We start from the raw sequence: 23500 nt of genomic DNA, 5'->3' as shown, positions 1-23500 counted from the left end.
AACCTTCCTGTCTAAAGTGCTCTCCCCCAGGAACTCATCACCTTCTCCATTTCTTCCCTAGCACTTTTTTTTTTTCCTTTTTTCAATCTCTAATTAACTTGCTTGTGTGTGTATTTACCTGGGTTTTTGCCTGCCAGTTTCCATAAGGCTGGCATCTTGTCTGTTTTGTGACTACCACATCCCCAATGATGGGTGCACAGGTACTCCGTAGGTCTTTTGTGAAAAGAATAAAGGAAGGAAATAAATAGCTCTGTCTTTGGCCCACCCCTTTAACCACGATAGCATACTGTCCATGACATATAGTCAACCCAAGATAGTACAACATGAATGTAGTTTGTCCCTCAGCCCTCTAACACAGGAGGAAGATTCAAAGAAGCTATTTTTTTCCAGGGCAAGAAGATATTCTATAAAGATACCAGCAGGGATATGTACAAAAACCAGCTTAAAGTATAAAAAGCAATAGGAGCCAAATATGCACAGAAGTCAGGCAGGACCAAGAGAATCCAGAGTCTCTCCAGGCCTTACAGCCCACAGGCATCATAGTGCAGATGCAATGAATTAGGCTTAACAGACCTCCCTATCTCCCTCCAATCCAGTAGTACTGAACAAGTCCATCCACCTCCAGGCCAATCGTGCTTAACTCTGTGGGTTTACCAACATCAACCTGATGGAAACTTCTCTAAAACAGAACAAGCAGGTAAGCAAAATACTATACCAATTCAGGATACTGGCCTCCACCTCTGAGCCTCTGTTCCTGTCACAGTGTTCAAGAGCCAGGAAGACACTATGAAGTGGAACTGGAAGAACACAGGATGAGACTCATCCAGAAGGAAGAAGTCATCACCACATGCAAACAGAGTCACTGAACGCACAGCACCAAACATCCATACCACACTACCTTGTCAATGCCTTTGGGCTTCTGTTCAGACAGGTTTGCCACTGACTATAACTGCTGAGAAGAAAGAAGAAATATCCAGCATATCCTGAAGGTCATTCTAGGGCAGAGCCTTCAGAAACATTCCAAAGGAGAAAAATTAAGAGGTAGAAATGGGAATAAATATTTCTCTCTTATGCTGTGTCTCTATGGATCACATGGATGGCTGTGCTTTCTCCTCATCCACTTTTTTTTTTTGTAAGTACTGGGAATGGGGACTGGAGTTGTGGTTCAGTGGTAGAGTGCTTGCATAGCACTCGTGAGGCACTGGGTTCAATCAATCCTCAGCACCACATAAAAATAAAATAAAGGTGTTGTGCCCACCTACAACAAAAAAATTTTTTTAAAAGAAGGTACTGGGATTGAACCCAAGGGTATTCTATCAGCACTCTACCACTGAGCTACATCTCAGCCATTTTTTTATTTTGAAACAGTTCTCCCTAAATTTTCCAGTCTGGCCTTGTTTTGGCGATCTTCCTGCCTTAGCTTCCCAAGCAGCTGGGATTATAGGCGTGCACCCACCATTCAACCCAGCTGTGCTTTCTATTCTAAAAAAATTGAACAACAGATAAAGCAACCAGTGTCCAGACTGATGATCAACGGTCAGGTAGTGGAAAAGTAACTTCCCATGGCAGAAAAATCCACAAGTAAAAAGCTCCATATGCATCAAGTTCCAAACTCAATATAATTAAAACAAGGAAAAAATAAGAAAATAAGAAAAAAACCCCACTTATATTAGATGTGAGAAAAGACTTCCTTAAAAGTACTACTAGATGTTGAAATATTTGTGTGTAGGGAATGAAAAAAGGTTGGCAGGGACCACAATAATATTTGATTATTTTTATACAGTTGTGAGAAAGAAGTAATTGTATGACCTGTGACCTGGGTCACTCCAGGTGTTATGATTTAGATGAGGTTTCCATAAGGCTGGCATCTTGTCTGATTTGTGACTACCACATCCCAATGATGGGTGTGTGAGAGAAAATAAAAGCTCATGTGTGAGAAAATAAAGGTATGTCCAGATGTAAATGATTAGATTATGAAAACTATGACTTAACCAGAGGACTAATCCATTTGTTGGATTAATAATCTGAATGGATTACTGGGTATTAACTATAGGCAGGTAGGATATGGCTAGAGAAAGGAAGTAGTCACTGGGGGCATGCCTTGGGGATTATATTTCCCCTGGCTCCTTGCACTTAAAAAGTGCTGACTAAAACATTCTTCTAATTTGTTCTTATCAGAACAAACTTTGTCACAAAACTGACTAAAACACCAGGTATGGATCCATTTTCAGAGACTTGGAAAAAGGAAAGACCCTTCCTAGTTTGGGGTGAACTAGAAGGAAAACAAATACCTCTATCTCAACAAAAAGCAGAATTTTCCAACAGTGAAAGCTGCCTAAATCTCATTAATACAAATGGACTGCCTGAATGACCTTTTTGTCAGGTATGTCAAAGAAAAGACTCAGGTAAGAATTGGGCCTCTAAGGTCCCTTTCTGACTCACATTTAACTGTAAAATTTGTTTAAATAATAAAAATCTCAGGAATGAGTTGAGCCCACATAATCCATGATTAATTCCCACTATTTACAGTGTTTCAGAACAGGGGTCCACAAACTATTTGTAACAACCAGGTAATACTGTAGGCTTTGTAAGCTGTCTGTCCCAACTGCTCAAATGTCACTGTAGCAAGAAAATAGCAGACTACATGGAAATGAATGAGTATGGCTATATTCCAATACTTACGGACACTGAAATCTGAATTTCACATACTTTTCATGAGTCATGAAATATTATTCTTCTTTTGATGTTTTCCCAACAATTAAAATATATAAAAGCTAACTTAGCATATAGACCACACCAAAACAGACAGCAGTCCCAATTAGACCCAAAGGCCATAATTTGCTGGTCCCTGCATTTGAGACTTCATGGCTGGTGTTTATACTGAGCTTCTGAACTGCATAATTCTGGCAATGGCTGTCATCCCATGCCTTAACCTCCTTCTCCCTCATTCAGGAAATACCAAGCAAAGAAAACTTGTTAATTCAAGGCAATGAGGAGACAAATAGAGACTATTAATTCTCTAAAATCAAATAACCTGAACTGGTTATTAAAAAGTAAGGCAATCTCTAACCACTGAAGAATATAGTAGCTTCTACTTGTATACTATTAGAAAGCCTATTTTAATACTGACTAACAAGAGGAAAAGTTAGTCTGAATTAAAGACTATTTAAAATGCAATTTTATTGTTCACCAAGGAAGTATTACTGCAAAGCAGAAGGCCTAACAGGCCTGTTTTAATGAATAGATGACTCATCTGTAATCAGCACATTAATTGTTGGGATTCAAATGGGTGCTCTTAAAGTACTGGGAAAAATAGTTTTCTTTTTAAAGCAGGTTAAGCATTCCCTCTATAGCCTTTTTTAAAGTATCAATTTGCTTTGCAAACTGTATCCTTCCAATGACTGTACTGGTAAACTTCACAAATTCTATAAATAAATAAATAGATAAATAGATAAATAAATAAATAAATAAATAAATAAATGCGTGCCACACGAATTTGGGCAACACTTTCCATATTTCAAAATCAATACTATCATTTAGCCTCTCAAATCTTAGGGTCAACACTGTACCTTCTGCCTCTTTTCAACCCTTTCAAATTATTTCGGAACTTGTCTTCATACTGGAGTTTCACTTCTCTTGCCCCAGTCTGAAGATTCAGCCGCACATGGGATCCTGCAGGAACAGCCTGACCTAAAAGCCAAGAAGAGAAAAGGTTTTTAAGGTCTAGAGTCCAAGGAGGGGCTCCAGGATAGACTGGCTAGCTAACAAGCCAATAGAACTTACTAGTTTATGAAGACCATACTGCTATGTTCAGTAACCTCTTTCAGGAAGCCTTTTCTTTCCCTCTAACCCACCCACCCCACATGTACTCCTTTTGCTAATCTATAAAGGAATCCAGCTGAGGCAAGGAGAGCCAGAGGTTATACACTTTAATCTAAAGGCCAATATTTTCTCATTAGAACTGCCTATTTGAGCTACTTTATGTTTTCTTCAAATTGGATTAATAAGCTTTTTTGTTACATGCAGCAGGTGAATGAATGGTAGATATCTACTCATCCCTGAGGACATGGCTACATAATTGTTTTCTCCAAGACAGTCTTCCTGCCCCTCCCCCAAAAGTCCCAAAGAGCCCCAGACAGCCTGCCATCCCAGCAAGCTTTCCACCTCACCACCCTCATCCATTTAACCAGGCTCCTTCTTATGAGCACAGAGACTGTATCTCCTCCTTTTGGATTTCCCCAGTCCTTATGCCAAGCTTGGCACATAAAATTTGTGGCTCATAACATCTACGAGATGGAAGAAGAAAGCAACTGGTAATGCAGGAAAACACAGCAAGCCAAGGAATCAGGGAGTAGAACCAAGAGAATTGAAAAACCCACTCCCACCTATCTCAGAGGAGCTGATCCATTAGCTGGGAAAACAAGTTTTGTGAGAATGAATGGACTATTCACATGCACTGCACAAAACTACCAGAGTAAAGGATATTTACCAGGTAACTACTATACACCAGGCTACTGTGGTGGGTTTTCAGAATACAAAGATGAATGTTAATGTCTACCAGGACAGAGCATTTCAAGGAAAGGGCTTTTCAGGAGACAAGAAATGTGAAGCAAAGATGGTGCTTCTCTCACCTGGACTTTGACTCTGCTTTCTCGTCCCAGACAGTGTTGCCTTGCTTAATTCAAGGGAAACTCATAGTACAAGTTGTCTCAGAATGATCAGGTAAACCCTGAGTATAAGAGGGCAAGGAAGTAGCAAGAATTCCTTTTCGCAATTCTGGCATGATCATATTGAACTCTGAATTACTCCAGCCACTCTGCTGCCAAACAAGGAGCCAAGGAAAAAGCACGCCAAGACATACTGCTTCTCTTCTGCTGCCCCACTTCAGTAGGGAACTGCTGTGTCTGTGGCTAAAGTACACAGCAACCTATAGTTCCTAAGGGTTTATGCATAATGATCTCCCTCTAACCTCAGCCAAAGTATTTTAAAAAGTCAAAAACAAAAACAAACACAAAATGTGTTCATAGTACAGTGAGAGAACCATTCTCTGGGGTGGCTTTCTGATAAGGTTAAGTTGGGGGTCAAATGAGGCAAAAAGACCTAGACTGGGAGAAAAGGGAATTTCAAACGGAGGGAGCAACAAGTGTAAAAGTTCTGACACAGAAACCTGTAGGCTACTAGAGTGGAGGAGCAGACCAGGCTGGCAGGACTGTGGGGGCTTCTGGCTTAGTATACCGTCAGGAATCCTAGGCTTCTTTCCTGGGATGGGGAAATAAAACTAATGTTTGAGGATGATGGTTCTCATTAATCCATTTGCTGGATTAATAATTTGAATGGACTGCTGGGTAATAACTATAGACAAGTGGGGGGTGGCTGGAGGAACTTGGGAGCATGCCCTTGGGGTTTATATCAACCCTGGTTCCTGAACTCAAGCTTTCTCTTTGTTTTTTGGCTGTCATGAACTGAGCAGCTTTCCTCCGCCATGTCCTTTTGCCATGATGTTCTGCCTCACCTTGAGCACAGAGTAATGAAGCTGGCCTTCTATGGAACAAGACCAGGAGCCCCCAAATAAACGTTTTCTCCTCTATAATTGTTCTGGTTGGGTCCTTTAGTCACAATGGTGAAACAGCTGACTAAAACACTCCTACAAGAGGGCCATTTCACCAGCTGTTTCTTTTGCCCAGAATATTCTTTCTAACCTCAGCCTCCATCTCCTCACTATCTCTAATATCAACTAAGGGTCACTTCCTCTGAGAAGCATCTTCTGTTCCCTGGGATCAGATCTATCTGCCCCAAAGGCTTGTGCAGCACCATGAACCTTTCTCTTCTTTATAGCACTTAGTACAAGCATTAGTTATAGTTTTTTATAGGTTAAATACTCATTATTTTTCCTGTAAGGATTGTCATATGGCCTAATATATAGTGAACTGTCAATAATTATTTGTTAAGTAAACATTTTTAAATGAAAAAGAGGACATCCTGGCTGATCTACAAGTGTATAAAAAGATCAATAAGGATTTTCACTAGGGCAGGTAGATTCATAATAATTAGTTGTGTTAACAGCTTTATTTTTAGCAGTAATAGTACTACTACTACTACTAGTAATAATAATAATGATAATAATAGCAGTGTCAGGAGGGAGGAGGGCAGGAAAAGAACAAATACTAGGGAATGACATTAGCCAAATTAAACTATTATATTGTGTGCAAGTACAAATCTGTAATAACAAATCCCACCATTATGTACAACTATAATACACCAATAAAAAATGTGGAAAAAAGGAAATAAAAAGTTTAATAGTTATGCTGGGCTGTCTATTAAAAATAATAACAATAAATGCAGTGTCATGGATTTTCTGATTTTGATCAAGAATAGAAATAGATGAATACACAGAAATAATAGAGAAGTATAGAAGCTTCAGATATGACAGGTTAGACCTTGCTAAGATGGCCAAGGAAAATCTTATGTAAATCTATTTTATTTGGAGAGAATTTCCAAAATTGCACTTTTCACAAAAGCCATCCCAGGAGCAAGCACAGTAACATTAACTCAAAACACAGGTTATGCTCGTTTAAAATGTAAAACCAGTCATGGCAGAAGCAACAGAAAAAGGCCAAGTTAGAGAGTGTTATCTGATCTGCATCATTTAACTTCTGTGGCAGAAGAAAAAGGTACCAGAAAGAATATTGAGAAAGAGCAAAACAGAGGCATAGAGAAATCGTGTGTGTGTGTGTGTGTGTGTGTGTGTGTGTGTGTGTGAGAGAGAGAGAGAGAGAGAGAGAGAGAGTGTGTGTGTGTGTGTAGCCAGAGATGGGAGGCAAGGGAATAAATAGGCAGAAAATAAAATTGGGATCCAGAAAGGCAGACAGGCCTGCAAAGTCTACACTGGCAGTCCCTCGACTACTGACTCTTCCCCGACCCCCATGGAAAACCCTCTTGTTTATTTGATTAAACAAAAATAAAATAAGCTGCAAAGGAACAATATTAAAGTCCAAAGCGACACCAACTTTGTTTTAAGGCTGTAGTAGCTAATACCGCATCTCCTTGCTACTTTCTCCGGCTTTCTCTGTGGACCAAAGCAATACATTCAGAAGCCTGTGAGCTAATATAGGAGTTTTTGAACATTTTTCCATTGGTTCTTCATCTGCTCATTGCCTGTCATGCCTGCGGCCTGCAACATTAACATTTAAGATTTAAAAGTAAAAACCAAAGGGGGAAAGAGGGGGAAATACAAACAAAACTTTTGCCTACTAAAGGTTTTGGGGAAAATCTTGATTTCCCCACCCATCCACCAAAATGATGGAGTCGGCATTCCCAAGGCCAAGACCACTTAAAAAGAGACAAAAGGCAGTTGGTACCCCACAAGGGCCAACAGTCTGCTTTGTGCAGGCAGAGAAGTTATTGTGGTGGTGCGTATTTCTCCTATCAGTTTGCCTGGAACAAATAATAAAAATTAGAGGTTTAATGTAGTCAGTATGACTAACACCGGGCATAAGATCTGTGTTAGAATCCCCCAATCCTGCATTTACTTTTCCTTTAAAAAATAAAAATAAAAAATTCAACTGAGACACATATTCTATACAAAAAAAAAAAAAAAATTAAAGCATTTTGCTGACCAGGTATGATATCTAATGAACAGTATTAAACAAGATTTATTAAAAAAAAATACTAACAACCCTCCCACCCAACAGACTATACCTATCATGCTAATTTAAAACATCCCTTTACCCACCCACCCTCATCTGCATTGACTTTAGGAGAAAAGGGGGGGAAAAAAAGAGATATCTTACCACCCTAAACACAAGAAAACCCCCTAAATGTGAAAAACTCTTCCTCTGAAGACAACTACACAAACTGCTAGAAACATAAAGAACTATTACAGAGCTGGTTATTTAAAGAAAGTAAACACTTTGCTACACATACCAACATTCAGCCAGTGTGCTCTGAGATAGCCTTAAGAAAAAAAATACTACCTGAGCTGTAAGTTAACACAATCATTAAAAGGAGGTCTAAGACCATGTGGATACACAAAACTTTTAGAACCATTGCTGGTTAAATGATGATGGAGAACATCCCACCAGGCTGGCTTGTTAACCTGTAAGATCAGTTTGTTTGTTTTTTAAGTAGACATTATTGAGGTATTTCTTCACCATGACATTTACAAACCCAACTCTCATTATTACAGTGGTGTCAGGACCCTCTCTTCCCACTGAACCAAAAATCAAACAGGGAAGAGGAGGGGCAGAAGGTCAATACAATATATCCTGATTATGTGCTTCTCAAATTTATTAAGTATTTAACAAACAAGTAAAGGGGAGGGGGGACCCGTCCACATGTTTACCTTTGGTAGGAAAAAAAAATTAAAACACAAAACAAAAGGGCAACACACACTTTGCCTGTCACTGCTAAAAAGCAACAGTGATTGCTGAGAGGTCATGGCCATGAACATCCTGCTGGGTTCAGAAAGGTACAGTTACAATCATGAAGTCAAAATGATTTTCATTCCCTTCAAATGTGTGATGTTTCCAACTAGACTTCAAATTTCCCCCTAAAAGGGTATCTGCAGACATTGGAATACAGAGATAAAATATTTTTTCTCTTGAAGAGAAAGAGAGACCTAAGGTCTTTATTTCTAATTCCTCCTAAATCCTCCAGTAGATCAGATTAACCAGTAGTTTCATAATACTGAACAACATGGTAAAGGTATATGTATGTATGTATGTGTGTATGTGTGTGTAAATATACACACACATACACACACACACATATATTCTTTTTCAGAGGGGGGAAAGTCTGATTGGTGAGAACTACTTGGGTTTATGACTGCATTTACCTGATGTCTCTTTATTTTAAAGGTCAATCTGGCGTTTCTTCTGAAGAATCCAGGTCTAGATTTATGAAAACATTTCTTACAGAGGTAGGTAGCTTCCCACTTCCACCCACTCCCCACTGGATTAATAATACTCTTCTTTCCAAAACCATCATTTGCTAACATGAGGTAGATGACTTTTGCCAAAAGTGAGGTAGAAACTAAATGAAAGGAGTTAGGATGCCAGAGAAACCCTCAGAGCCTGACTACTGACTCTTTTGAGAGCAGATCCTATGGCTGAGTATTCCATCCTGCTGACATTCTGTCCACAATAAATAAGGCTACCTCATGCTTGAGTTTTGACACCTACTGGAACTATCACCAACTTCAATCACAGGCCAGGACCCAGATAACAACTGCTTTTCCAGGGGAAGAAAAATTGGTGGCAGATTGCATCACTGTCTCCAAATTTCTTTTGTTTTGTTTTTTACCCTTTCCCCTCACTTCCTCTTATATGTAATTTTGTATAACAATGAGGGTCTCCTTCCATTTCCATGCAATTTCCCTTCTCTCCCTTTCCCTCCCACTTCTCATCCCAGTTTAATAGTGATCTTCTTCTCATGCTCTTCCTCCCTGCTCTGTTCTGAGTTGCCCTCCTTATATCAAAGAAGACATTCAGCATTTGTTTTTTAGGGATTGGCTAGCTTCACTTAGCAAAATCTGCTCTAATGCCATCCATTTCCCTGCAAATGCCATGATTTTGTCATTTTTTAGTGCTTAGTAATACTCCATTGTGTATAAATGCCACATTTTTTTTTTTATCCATTCATCTATTGAAGGGCATCTAGGTTGGTTCCACAGTCTAGCTATTGTGAATTGTGCTTGTCTCCAAATTTCTTATTCTCTACTTATCATACTGTTTGTTACATGCCCTTGAAGTTCCTCATACTAGTGGTACAGGGTACTTCCTACCTCTTGACTTTAGATTTGGCTTGTGAGGTATTTTGGCCAGTGGGATACTAGCAAAAATGCCACAAAGAGGTTTTTGAAATGTGCTTTTGTAGTTGATTTGTGTCTTGGGATTCATCATCATGAGAAAAAGTTGCTAGACTTCTGGTCCAAGAAGAATGGGAGACTCATGAAGCAGATCTGGACCTAAACTACAGATTAAAGCTAAGCCCCACTAAGCCCAACCATGATCAGGCCAAGTTTAGCTGATCTGCAGATACATGAAGAAGAATAAATGGATTTCTTTTTAAATTTTTCACTTTGAACTATGTTTGAACTTACACCAAGTTTGCAGAAATGGTAGAGTTTCCAAACATCCCTTCCTAATGTTAACATCTTACATAATTATTGTATAATGAACAATATATATAGCCTTTTGAAAGGTCCTTTTCAAACCTTACCAGTGTTTCCACTGTCCTTTTTTTGTTCCCAGATCCCACATGGCCTATTCTCCTAGTCTCCTATATGCTGCAACAGTTTTTCAGTCTTTACTTGTCATCTATTACCTTGGCACCCCTGAGGAATACTGATCAGTTTATTCAGGATTGTCTGGTATCTTTTCATGATCAAACTAAGGTCATAAACCCCTGTTAGAGGCACCACAAAGATGCCATGTCCTTCTCAATGCATCATATCACAGGATTTGTGATTTTAATATGTCTTATTACTGATGATTCCAGCCTAGATTGACAAATCAAAGTAATCTCTACTATGCTTTTCTATTGTTGTAAACAAAAATCACAGGAAACTGTCAAACTGAAAAAATTAAAAAGTTAAACATGAACATAGAGTTAGTATGTGAACGCAGAAATTCTATACCTAGATGTATATCCAAAAAAACCAAAAACATGTTCACACAAAAACTTATAAATAAATAATACTGCTGTGAGCATTATAATCTGTTAAAATATAGAAATGACCTAAATATCCATCAATTTATAAACAAATAAATAAAATGTGATCTATCCACACAATGAAATGCTATGTCACCATTTAAAGAAGTGAAAAAATACTGACACATCCTATAATACAGATGAACCTTAAAAATATTAGGCTAAGTGAAAGACACACCAAAAAGCCACATTCATATAGTTCCTTTTATATGCCTTTTCCAACATAGCAAATCAATAGAGACAGATTAGTGGCCATCAAGGGGAAGGGAAAGGGGAAGAAAGGAATGGGGAGTATTACGGTTATGGGTATATTCGGGGGATGATAAAAATGTTCTAGAATTAGATATTGGTGCACCACAAGGTGAATTTACTAAAAACAAAACAAAACACTGAATTATTTTAAAAAATTGGGGAAATACTTTGATTACACAAATCCCTACAAATCGTTATATAATGTTAGGGGAGATCATCTGCAATTACTATTAGAGTAATTACTTAATGGTGATCTTTTACTTCCTATTCCCCTCCTTCCTTAGACATTTATTAATGGGATTTTCACTGAAAGGAAAAATGGTAACTTTAAACAGTGGAACCAACTTAGATGCCCTTCGGTATATGAATGAATTAAAAAAATGTGGCATATGTACACAATGGAATTTTACTCAGCAATAAAAGAATAAAATCATGGCATTTGCAGGTAAATGGATGGTGTTGGAGAAGATATGCTAAGTGAAATCAGCCAGTCCCAAAAAACAAATGCCAAGTGTTTTCTCTGATACAAGGAGGCTGATTCATAGTGGGGTAGGGAGAGGGAGCTTAGGAGAAATAGGTGAACTCTAGATAGGGCAGAGGGGTGGGAAGAAAAGGGAAGGGGCAGGGGGTTAGCAAGGATGGTGGAATTTGATGGACATCATTATCCAAAGTACATGTTGGTGTCAACATACTTTATGTACAACCAGAGATATGAAAAAATTTTGCTGTATATGTGTAATAAGAATTGTAATGCATTCCACTGTCATTTATTTTTTTTTAAAAAATCAATTAAAAATAATTTAAGAAAAAAATATCACTTTGTAAAAAACAAATGGTGGAATAAATAGGAATTGGAACATGGCAGGCGGAGGGAGCAATCTCGTGACCTCCTCAGCTATGCTGGCAAAGAGAGACTTCAGAACAACTAGATGCTGTCTGCTCAGGAACGTCCAGCAACGCTGGGCTGAGGTGGTACCTAAGCGAGCAGTTTGAGCTTCTCAGAGGCGGCAGCACACTCAGGTGCGGGTAAATCCAGACCACTGCGCATGGAGTTACTGGCTGGTTGATTTGCCACCCGCCTCCGACCCACCATGACTGGCGCTACAGAGACCCTCGAGCAGAGTAGAGAAACAAAACTTTGGAGCTTTGGAGGATCTTTTGAGGTGGTGCCAACCAAGCTTCCACGGGCCAGTGGACCGAGATCCGAGGTAGGATTTAGGAGAGACAACCAGACCCACCCTTCCCATCACACATCCCGGCAAGGAAACCGGTCTCCCCATGGCAGAGAACTGATGCCATCAGAGTTCCGAGATGGAATGCTCCACAGCGAAATTGGCGATCACAGGTGTGTGACCTTCAGCCCTCCCTCCCCATACATCTGGGAAATCTCAAAAATCTCTCCCCAGCTCTCTGTGGGCATAATTATCAGAGCGGAGGGAATCAGGAGGGGCACATGACCTCCATCTCCCCCTCCCACCAGCGGTGTCACCCGAGGCCTTTTTCGCCAGCTCCCAGGGGTGTGGCTACCAGAGGGAATCAGGCAAAATAAGCTGATGGCCCCCAGCCCCCACGCTCCACAACATCGCGGTCTGGGTGAATGGCAAACAGAGAGAGTGCACAGTCATTCAAGAGAATAGGGCACCCAGGGGGCTATAGGCCCGGAGTGTAGCTAGATCTGTGGAGAACGCCACCAGTGAGTGGGGCCTGGCTGGCAGGAGGAAGGGGCGGGGGTCCTGGGCCACGGGCCAGGATTGGTGAGCTGCCCAGCTGCGGAGGAGGAGCCATATCACAGGGATTGTTTCCTGCGTCTTGAGGGCAGAAGCTTCCCTCCAAGGCGGTCTACAGTACTCCCAAGTCCCTAGCTACCCACAAATACTCTGTTCCATTCTCCTGTTAATATCCCCCTTCAGTAGAGCAATCTTCCAAGGTTGCTAAGATATACCAACCCCCATACCATCACATCACCCGACCCAAACATAAAGTCCTAAGACCAAACCACAAATCGCTATACGCCATCAGAATCCACATGTCATTTATGAAATGAATGACTTTGCTTTAAAGTACAATAAAACCCAACATCTCTAGACATAGTCTCCCATCACAAAGGAGAGATCCCGAAGATATACAAAACCAAAACAAATTTATAGGAGTAAATAGTTAACACAGCAGTCAAACAGAGCCGGAAAGTAACGTGAGCATCATGAAAAAAAAACAAGGAAAAAAAGGATTACAAACAATGCAGGACAGCCTAAATCTACAGGAGAACCTAAAGGCATCACGAAACCGGTTAGATAAAGAACTCAAGGCATACCTGACTCAGATGGAATGGAATCTTAAAGAGGTCATTAGACAGCAAATGCAAACAATGAAAGAACACCTCAACAACAAACTACACAAACAAATTCAAGAAGCAAATCAACAATTCTACTGGGAGATAGAGGTTATTAAAAAAAATCAAACAATAATCCTAGAAATGAAGGAAACTATAAACCAAATTAAAATCTCAAATGAGAGTATTAGAGTACAGTAGATCAAATAGAAGTCAAAACATCAGACAATGAATACAAAATATATCATCTAAAAAAGCGTCCAGTCAACTCAGAAAGGGTGGTAAGAAATCACGAGCAAAACAAACCAAATTAAAAATAAATGAATAAATAAACAAACAAACATGACCAGAAGTACAAACCATATATCAATAGTAAACCTAAACATTAATGGTTTAAACTCACCAATAAAGTAACATAGGCTGGTAACCTGGATTAAAAGAAAACAGATCCAACAATATGCTGCCTTCAGGAGACTCATCTGATAGGAAAAGACATGCACAGGCTGAAGGTGAAAGGTTGGGAAAAAATCATACCACTCACATGGTCCTCAGAAGCAAGCAGGGGTGGCCATCCTTATATCAAATAAAATCGACTTCAAGCCTAAGTTAATCAAAAGGGATAAAGAAGGACGCTATATACTGTTAAAGGGAACCATTCACCAACAAGACATAACAATTATCAATATTTATGCACCAAACAATGGTGCTGCTACATTCATAAAACAAACTCTCCTCAAGTTCAAGAATCAAATAGACCACAACACAATAATTATGGGTGACTTCAACACACCTCTATCACCACTGGACAGATCTTCCAAACAAAAGTTGAATAAAGAAACTAAAGAACTCAATAATACAATTAATAATAATCTAGACTTAACCGACATATATAGAATATATCAACCATCATCAAGCAGATATTCTTTTTTCTCAGCAGCACATGGATCCTTCTCAAAAACAGACCATATATTATGCCATAGGGCAACTCTTAGAAATTATAAAGGTGTGGAGATAATACCATACATTTTATCTGATCATAATGGAATGAAACTGGCAATCAACGATAAAAGAAGGAAGGAAGGAAAAATGCTATATTACTTGGAGAATGAACAATATGTTACTGAATGATCAATGGGGTTACAGAAGACATAAAGGAGGAAATCAAAAAATTCTTAGAGATAAATGAAAATACAGACACAACATACCGGAATCTATGGGACACAATGAAAGCAGTTCTAAGAGGGAAATTCATCACCTGGAGGTCATTCCTCAAAAAAAGAAAAAACCAACAAATAAATGATCTCACACTTCATCTCAAAACCCTAGAAAAAGAAGAGCAAAACAACAGCAAATGTAGTAGAATGCAAGAAATAATTAAAATCAGAGCTGAAATCAATGAAATTGAAACAAAAGAAACAAGTGGAAAAATTGACAAAACTAAAAGTTGGTTCTTTGAAAAAATAAATAAGATCGACAGATCCTTAGCCATGCTAACAAAGAGAGAGAACTCAAATTAGTAGCATATGGGATGAAAAAGACAATATCACAACAGACACCTCAAAAATACAGAAGATAATTAGAAATTATTTTCAAACCTTATATTCCAATAAAATAGAAGAGAATGAAGACATCGATAAATTTCTTAAATCCTATGATTTGCCCAGACTGAGTCAGGAGGATACACACAGTTTGAACAGACCAATATCAATGGATGAGATTGAAGAAGCAATCAAAAGACTACCAACCAAAAAAAGTCCAGGACCAGATGGGTATACAGCGGAGTTTTACAAAACCTTTAAAGAAGAATTAATACCAATACTTTTCAAGTTATTTCAGGAAATAGAAAAAGAGGGAGCTTTGCCAAATTCATTCTATGAGGCCAACATCACGTTGATTCTGAAACCAGACAAAGACACTTCAAAGAAAGAAAACTACAGACCAATATCTCTAATGAACTTAGATACAAATCGGATACAAAAACATATCAAAAAAATTGTGCACCATGATCAAGTAGGATTCATCCCTGGGATGCAAGGCTGGTTCAATATACAGAAATCAATAAATGTCATTCACCACATCAATAGACTTAAAGATAAGAACCATATGATCATCTCAGTAGATGCAGAAAAAGCATTCGACAAAGTACAGCACCCTTTTATGTTCAAAACACTAGAAAAACTAGGGATAACAGGAACTTACCTCAACATTGTAAAAGCTATCTATGCTAAGCCTCAGGCTAACATCATTCTGAATGGAGAAAAATTGAAGGCATTCCCTCTAAAATCAGGAACAAGACAGGGATGCCCTCTATCACCACTTCTATTCAATACAGTTCTCGAAACACTGGCCAGAGCAATTAGACAAATGAAAGAAATTAAATGCATAAAGATAGGAAAAGAAGAACTTAAATTAGCACTATTTGCGGAAGACATGATCCTATACCTAGCAGACCTAAAAGATTCTACCAAGAAACTTCTAGAGCTAGTAAATGAATTCAGAAAAGTGGCAGGATATAAAATCAACACACATAAATCAAAGGCATTCCTTTATATCAGTGACAAATCCTATGAAATGGAAATGAGGACAACCACCCCATTCACAATATCCTAAAAAAATATATATATAAAATACTTGGGAATCAACCTAACAAAAGAGGTGAAAGATTTATACAATGAAAACTACAGAACCCTAAAGAGAGAACTAGAAGACCTTAGAAGATGGAAAGATATACCTTGTTCATGGATAGGCCAGACTAACATCATTAAAATGGCGATATTACCAAAAGTACTCTATAGGTTTAATGCAATGCGAATCAAACCCCAACAGCATTTCTCACAGAAATAGATAAAGCAATCATGAAATTCATCTGGAAAAATAAAAGACCCAGAATAGCAAAAGCAATTCTAAGGAGGAAGAGTGAAATTGGCGGTATAGCGATACTAGACTTTATACTACAAAGCAATAGTAATAAAAACAGCACGGTACTGGCACCAAAACAGAAGGGTAGACCAATGGTACAGAATAGAGGACACAGAGATCAATCCACAATATTTTAGCACCTTATATTAGACAAAGGTGCTAAAAGCATGCAATGGAGAAAGGATAGCATCTTTAACTAATGGTGCTGAGAAAACTGGAAATCCATATGCAACAAAATAAAACTGAATCCCTTTCTCTCGCCATGCACAAAAGTTAACCCAAAATGGATCAAAGAGCTAGGGATCAAACCAGAAACTCTGTGTCTGATAGAAGAAAAAGTTGGCTCTAATCTCCATCTCGTGGGGTCGGGCTCCAAATTCCTTAATAGGACACCTATAGCACAAGAGTTGAAAATCAAGAATCAACAAATGGGACATACTCAAACTAAAAAGTTTTTTCTCAGCAAGAGAAACAATAAGAGGGGTAAATAGGGAGCCTACATCCTGGGAACAAATCTTTATTCCTCACACTTCAGATAGAGCCCTAATATCCAGAGTATACAAAGAACTCAAAAAATTAAACAATAAGAAAACAAATAATCCAGTCAACAAATGGGCCAAGGATCTGAACAGACACTTCTCAGAGAAGGATATACAATCAATCAACAAATACATGAAAAAATGCTCACCATCTCTAGCAATCAGAAAAATGCAAATTAAAACCACTCTAAGATACCATATCTCACTCCAGTAAGATTGGCAGTCATTATGAAGTCAAAAAACAACAAGTGCTGGCGAGGATGTGGGGAAAAGGGTACACTTGTACATTGCTGGTGGAACTGCAAATTGGTGTGGCCAATTTGGAAATCAGTATAAAGATTCCTTGGAAAGCTGGGAATGGAACCACCATTCAACCCAGCTATTCTCCTTCTCGGACTATTCCTCAAAGACCTAAAAAGAGCATACTGTAGAGATACAGCTACATCAATGTTCATAGCAGCACAATTCACAATAGCTAGAATGTGGAACCAACCTAGATGCCCGTCAATAGATGAATGGATAAAAAAAAATGTGGCTTTGGTAGACAATGGAATATTACTCAGCACTAAAAAATAATAAAATCATGGCATTTGCAGGGAAATGGATGGCATTAGAGCAGATTATGCTAAGTGAAGTTAGCCAATCCCTAAAAAACAATGCCGAATGTCTTCTTTGATATAAGGAGGGTGACTCAAGACAGAGCAGGGAGGAAGAGCATGAGAAGAAGATCACCATTAAGCAGGGACAAGAGGTGGGAGGGAATGGGAGAGAGAAGGGGAATTGCATGGAAGATGAAAGGAGACCCTCATTGTTATACAAAATTACATATAAGAGGATGTGAGGGGAAAGGGGGAAAAAAAGAGAAATGAGGTACAGTAGATAGTGTAGAGAGAGATGATGGGAGGGGAGGGGATGGGGAATAAGAAGGGGATAGGAAAGGCAGCAGAATACAACAGACACTAGTATGGCAGTATGTATAACCGTGGATGTATAACCAATGTGATTCTGCAATCTGGATCTAAGCAGGAAGAGTGAAACAGGCGGTATAGCGATACTAGACTTTATACTACAGAGCAATAGTAATAAATACAGCATGGTACTGGTACCAAAACAGGAGGGTAGACCAATGGTAGACCAATGGTACGTGGTAAAAATAAGAATTCATACTCCACTTGAATCAAATGTATGAAATATGTCAAGATCACTGTAATGTTTTGAGCAACCAATTAAAAAAAATGGTGACTTTTGCATATATTTAGTTATTTATGTACATCAGTGCAGAATAGACTCATTTTTTTCTCTGGGTTATGATCCAACACTATTACTTATTTTGTTGATCAAATTGTTTCCACTTTGGCAATTAGGATCTCACTATTATTATTTTTTTGATAAGTCCCTTCTCCTTCTCCATCATTTTCTTTCTAAAAGTATTTTATTTTATTTTATTTTTTTATACTTTTTGGTTCTATAAGAAGTTCCAGGTTCATCTTGTACTCTCCTTTCCCTAACCCTGGAATCAGCCACTTTTCAAGAGCCCTAAGGTCTTTTGATTTGTTTTTTTTTTTTTTTTTTTTTTTGTGTGTGTGTGTGTGTGTGTGTTTTTCAGAATAATGTTAGAGTTAGGGATGTAGTTCAGTGAGAGAGTGCTTGCCCAGTATGTGTGAAGCCCTGGGTTCAATCCCGGGGCAGGGGATGTCTGGAGAACAATGTTTAAAAATCAAGATCTGAGTGGTAGGTTGTGTTCATTACTACTGTGGTGTCATTGCTTCTAAGACCTCTTAGTCAATGGACTTAGATTCTTCCAACATATATGAGACAGTACACACATATATATAAATATATACACATTTTTCTATTTATCTATATATTTTTCTATTTATTTATTTTTGGTACCAGGAATTGAACCCAGGAGTACTAAACCACTGAGCCATATCCCCAGCCCTTTTTGATATTTTATTTAGACAGGGTCTCACTGAGTTGCTTAGGGCCTGCTTGCTAAGTTGCTGAGGCTGGAATTGAACTTGGGATCCTCCTGCCTTAGCCTCCCAAGTTGCTGGGATTACAGGCATGCACACCTCACCTGGCTGTGTGTATTTTTAAAGCCACAAGTTTTATTGATATCATGGATTCCAAACTAACACCATAAAGTCATCCGTCTTCCCACTTATTTAAATTTCTTTCTTCAATAGTGAGAAACCTGGCTCTTATTATCCACTATATTTTTATTTATTGCTCAATTCTAGTATAAAATATAGTAGTTTCAATACTGCCACCACATATATACCCCTTTGAGAAACACATTCACCAAACTAGATCACATTTGTGTATAGTTCTTTTATCTCTGACTTTATAGTATCTAATGAGGATATTGTTTTCATAAAATCACCTAGGTTGTTCTTTTCTCCCCCATTCCCTTTAGCATGGCTATGCTATTAATTTGTAAAATGTGGTTCATTTGTTAGTATTTATTCATTTTGTGGCTCCGACTCCTCCATGTCCTCAACTATTTACTTGGAAGCATGTAAAGGGTACGTGAACTATTACTATGATTCTAAAAGTCAGAGACATACAAAAAGAAATTACTGTTGTTTTAAACCACCAAGCTTTGAGGTATTTTGTTTATGGTAGCAATTCAATCCAATGGTCCTAAAATAGGAAGTTAAGAGGATTCAATAAAATAATAGTTCTCTTATCTAAAATTATATAGTTTCTCTCTTTCTAGTGTTAAAATGTCCTTTTATAAAATGAGGTAATGATGATGATGGATGGTAGTTGGTTGTTTCTATGCTAAGGCCTTTAACTCAGCACAGTAAAAAGTTGGCTTTAGTTCTCCAAATTTTCTTTTGAAGTTTTTTTGGTCCATAAAATACCATATTCTGGAAACTACTGCTCTATTCTACCTAGGACATTTGAGAATTATTCCCACTGAACAGTTTAAATGAGCAAACCTGATGATGTATATATAAGCTGTATCTCAATACATTTATTTTAAAAATGTATTCTTTCAAATAAAGCAGTATTATCTCCTTTTAAACCCCATGAGCAATAATCTATTAGATGCAGTCCAATGTGACAGTAAGTAATCCTAGGGGCCAGCATAGAAAGCTAAGCTCAGAGCCTAGACACATCCCCAGATTGGCTGTTCTGGGAAAGACAGGAAGAAGAAAATGAGCCTAGGAAGTCTGATGCCAAGAAGCAGCTAGGCAAAGGGACCTTGGTAGATAGACAGGTAAAAAATAGTGATCCGGGCTGGGGATGTGGCTCAAGTGGTAGCGCGCTCACCTGGCATGCGTGCGGCCCGGGTTCGATCCTCAGCACCACATACAAACAAAGATGTTGTGTCCGCCGAAAACTAAAAAATAAATATTAAAAAAAAAAGTCTCTCTCTCTTAAAAAAAAAAAAAAAGAAAGAAATAGTGATCCAAGAGACAACAGCCAACTCAAATACCCACAGGAGGGAAGTAGGTAGGGAGATGAGTAAGGGTCATCTGCCCCCCTCCCCCCCCCACAAAAAAAAAAAAAAAGGAATGATGAGGGCTGTGAAAAGTACCCCTTCAGAAAGCATTCAAATTTTATACCTAAAAGCAAAACAAAACATACCTATAAATAGAATTCAGGCCACAGAGTCAATTTATCACTGCTGGAAAAGATACATTTCATCTATTAACAAATTTTGTCTGATGCAGTCTTTGTCCCAACTCTTCCCACCTCCTGGTGGACCCTTCCTCACAGAGGAAGAGTCCTCCTGTGGTGAAGCTGTGCTGAAACAGGCTGCCCTGCGTCAGTAAAAACAGGGCCAACTGAGATGAATTCCACATTGCTCTCATGTCTGCCTTGGTATTAGATGCTTCTGCAGTTTTGTGATTTCAAGAGCAGGGGTAGATGACATGCCTCTGGAGGCTCCTGCCTGGGACTTATCACTCCAGGAACTACCAGACAAAATGGCAGAAAGTGAAAGGCTGTGCCAGCTAGACATGAGCCCTAGAATTTTGCTACCCAGTCAAGCCAGTCTTTGACAACCAGGTTAATTTAGCCCAATTTCTTTATCTTTCCAAATCTTCATACTCTTATCTGTCAAATGAAAAGAATTTACCATGTCTGCTTTTCCTAATGTGCTTCACTACTGCGAGGAATAAATGAGAAAAGAACTGTTTCAGTGCTCAGAAGTAAAAACCGCTTCAGGAAAAGCAGACCCCAAAAGGTAAATGTCAACCCAGATGAAACAAAGACATTTTATTTGTCAAGTCCTCCACGTATGTGTTAAGAATAAAATCTCCTTATTATGCCAAGTTTCAGAAGGGCAGGGACCAATTATTTGTACCCCCAGCTCAGGCTCAGCTCTGGGCACACAGTAGGCCTCCAGAAAGGTCAGCTTCCATGCCAGCTCCCCCTTCCCCAGATAGAAAGGAATAAGAATATGCCACAGGAAGAATGCCAGGCTCCTCACTGGGGCCGCCAATCTAACTAGGGCTGGTCATAGCTGAAACATTACAGGCCTGGTTGCCATGACTACCACAGCCCTATCCTCCTGCCTCTTTATTCAAAACCCCCAACAAGTCCTGGCAAGATCCCTGCCTCACACAAATGAGCATCTATCCTGTCTCTAAGGCAGGACTTGAACTGAACAAGTAACAGAAAAATGTGCACAAACCTCTCCAGGGTGCTGAACCCTGAACCAATGCTTAATGTTGCCCTTTTTGGGGGGGGGGTGGGGGGATCGCAAATGAAGATCTTTTTAAAATTTTTAATCAATTGAGCCATTCTGGATTGTAGTTATATTTGTGCATTTTAAAATAAAGGAATAAATAATGAAAACCATTTTTACTTTGAGTCATAAAATCTAGAATCTAGGTAGGGACTTAGAAGAATTTTCTGACATAGGTTCCAATCAAGGGCAGAAATCCCTAAACTGCAATCAAGACCCTCAGAACAGCTACCCTCACATCTCCCACTGTCCCCCCAGAACTACTCTCAAACAACTCATCTGCTACAACCTAACTACTGTCTTTCCAATCATAAAGGCAGAAAGAAAATAGCTGTCCACAAAATTCTATAAACAGATTTCACCAGGACAAGGACTCTGCTCTCCAAGGACAAGGACTATTGATGCTATTCAGAAGATTTCCTATTACAGTGGAAGAGGTTCCCTGAAGAGTTATCAGGACAAGGTTCCTAGTAAGCATATCTAGGACATGTTGGGCCTCTTTCCACAACTGGCTGGTCAACAAGCACTTACTGAAGACTAGACAAGAGCTTGCTCTTTTCTAGGTATTCTTTCTACTGTGCAGCACAGGGACAAATGGATATCACCATGAACAAGATCAATCCTGGTCATTAAGGAGTAGGAAGTAAATAGAGGAGAAGAGTAAAGACACTTAAAATTCCAAATCCAGACATCACTTTCAGGCAAGCAAATGCATAACCCTATATGGAGCTCACCATATAAAACAGGGAGCCAAGAAACAGGAGGCAGTCAGCAAGCTATTATCATAAAACCTGAATCAGGGGAATGGGTATGGAATAGAAAGAGCATTAAGGGATGGTAGCATTCTGACTAGAAACACTATGACTCCTGTCATAGCCCTGTCATACTCTTCCCCACAATAGCATCAGTCCTTTAAGCATCTGCAGTAGCTCCCCCCACTAGCCCTGGGAACCTACCACAGCCCCAATTTAATAAATTCAGAGATGGAGTAAAGGAGGCCAAGGAGAAGAAAGTAAAAAGGCTATTTTCACCCAGAAACCTATAATGGGCATCCCACACTTATTTCCTAGCTAGTTGATTGCCTCTGCTCCTCTTTCTCTGTACCATCAATGTGTTCCTGCAGAAGATCAGACAAGTGAGACTTATTAGCTCAGCCCCTTAATCAGAACACTTGGGCTTTTATACCCATGCTAGGAATGTGGGTTTTCAATAATCCTGTTCACTGCTATGGTAGACAAGCTCTGGCCCCTTTTCTCTATGTAAAATAGGCTCCTCATCCACTCCCTGTTCCCCCATCCCTATAACCCTGAACTTGCTCAGGCTTCACTCTATTTTCAATTGTGTGGATGTGTATACATGTGATGGGATAAATAGAAAAGACAAAAAAATTAAAAGAGAAAGGGTATCACTCAGAAATCCAAGGTCAGGCAGTTGGAAATAAGCTATAACACAACCACAGTTCTTCTAGTTCTCTACTCACCTCAAAACCAATGAGTCAAATAAAAATGCATTTTAAACATTCCCACAACAATTGAAATTAACCCTGAGATCCTGACAATGAGCTTCATTTCATAATGATGAAGGAAAAAAATTGGTGAACTGGGAGTAAAGGAATTACACATGCCCATTTCCCAGGGGCAGGATCCTCAGCTCTGCTACTGCTCATTTTCTGAAGATGACTCCTGACAATTCCAGAGTGCCTGCCTTTCCCACCCAACCACAATTTCATTAGCAACTCATTAGCAGTAGTGGTGCAACCATTTCTGACACTTGTTTTTCATGATATTTATTGGTTAAATGACACTTTGAACACAGGTTGACTGGGAACCAAATGAAAGTGATTAAAAAAGAGCAGTTTTAGCAAATTTAAAACACAAAATTGTATTCTAAACATATCCTCTGCTCCAATTTATTTTTCTCAAACAGAAGTCACAATTTAATAAGGGGGTTAAAAAGTAAGTGCCACAATATAGTGCTTTTAATTTTTAATCTTCCCTTATCTCTACCCCATCAGTCCCCAGGGATCCTGACATCATAATTGGCTCT

At 39.0% G+C, this 23500-nt stretch overlaps 1 protein-coding gene across 6 annotated transcripts in view; it reads right to left on the bottom strand.

Annotated features, from left to right (window-relative positions):
- The window catches only part of Sil1 (SIL1 nucleotide exchange factor), a 262428-nt gene that overhangs the window by 106169 nt on the left and 132759 nt on the right, over positions 1-23500 (bottom strand). For all 6 annotated transcript variants that reach the window (XM_076855992.1, XM_076855990.1, XM_076855994.1 and 3 more), the window contains one exon: positions 3570-3690. In XM_076855992.1, coding sequence (XP_076712107.1) covers positions 3570-3690 — 121 coding nt within the window. The remainder of the gene's footprint in view (positions 1-3569; positions 3691-23500) is intronic.

Source organism: Callospermophilus lateralis, chromosome 5 (assembly GCF_048772815.1).
Source record: "Callospermophilus lateralis isolate mCalLat2 chromosome 5, mCalLat2.hap1, whole genome shotgun sequence".
NCBI lineage: Eukaryota > Metazoa > Chordata > Mammalia > Rodentia > Sciuridae > Callospermophilus > Callospermophilus lateralis.
Note: the sequence above shows the minus strand (reverse complement) of the source record. Positions and strands in the feature narration are given on the sequence as shown.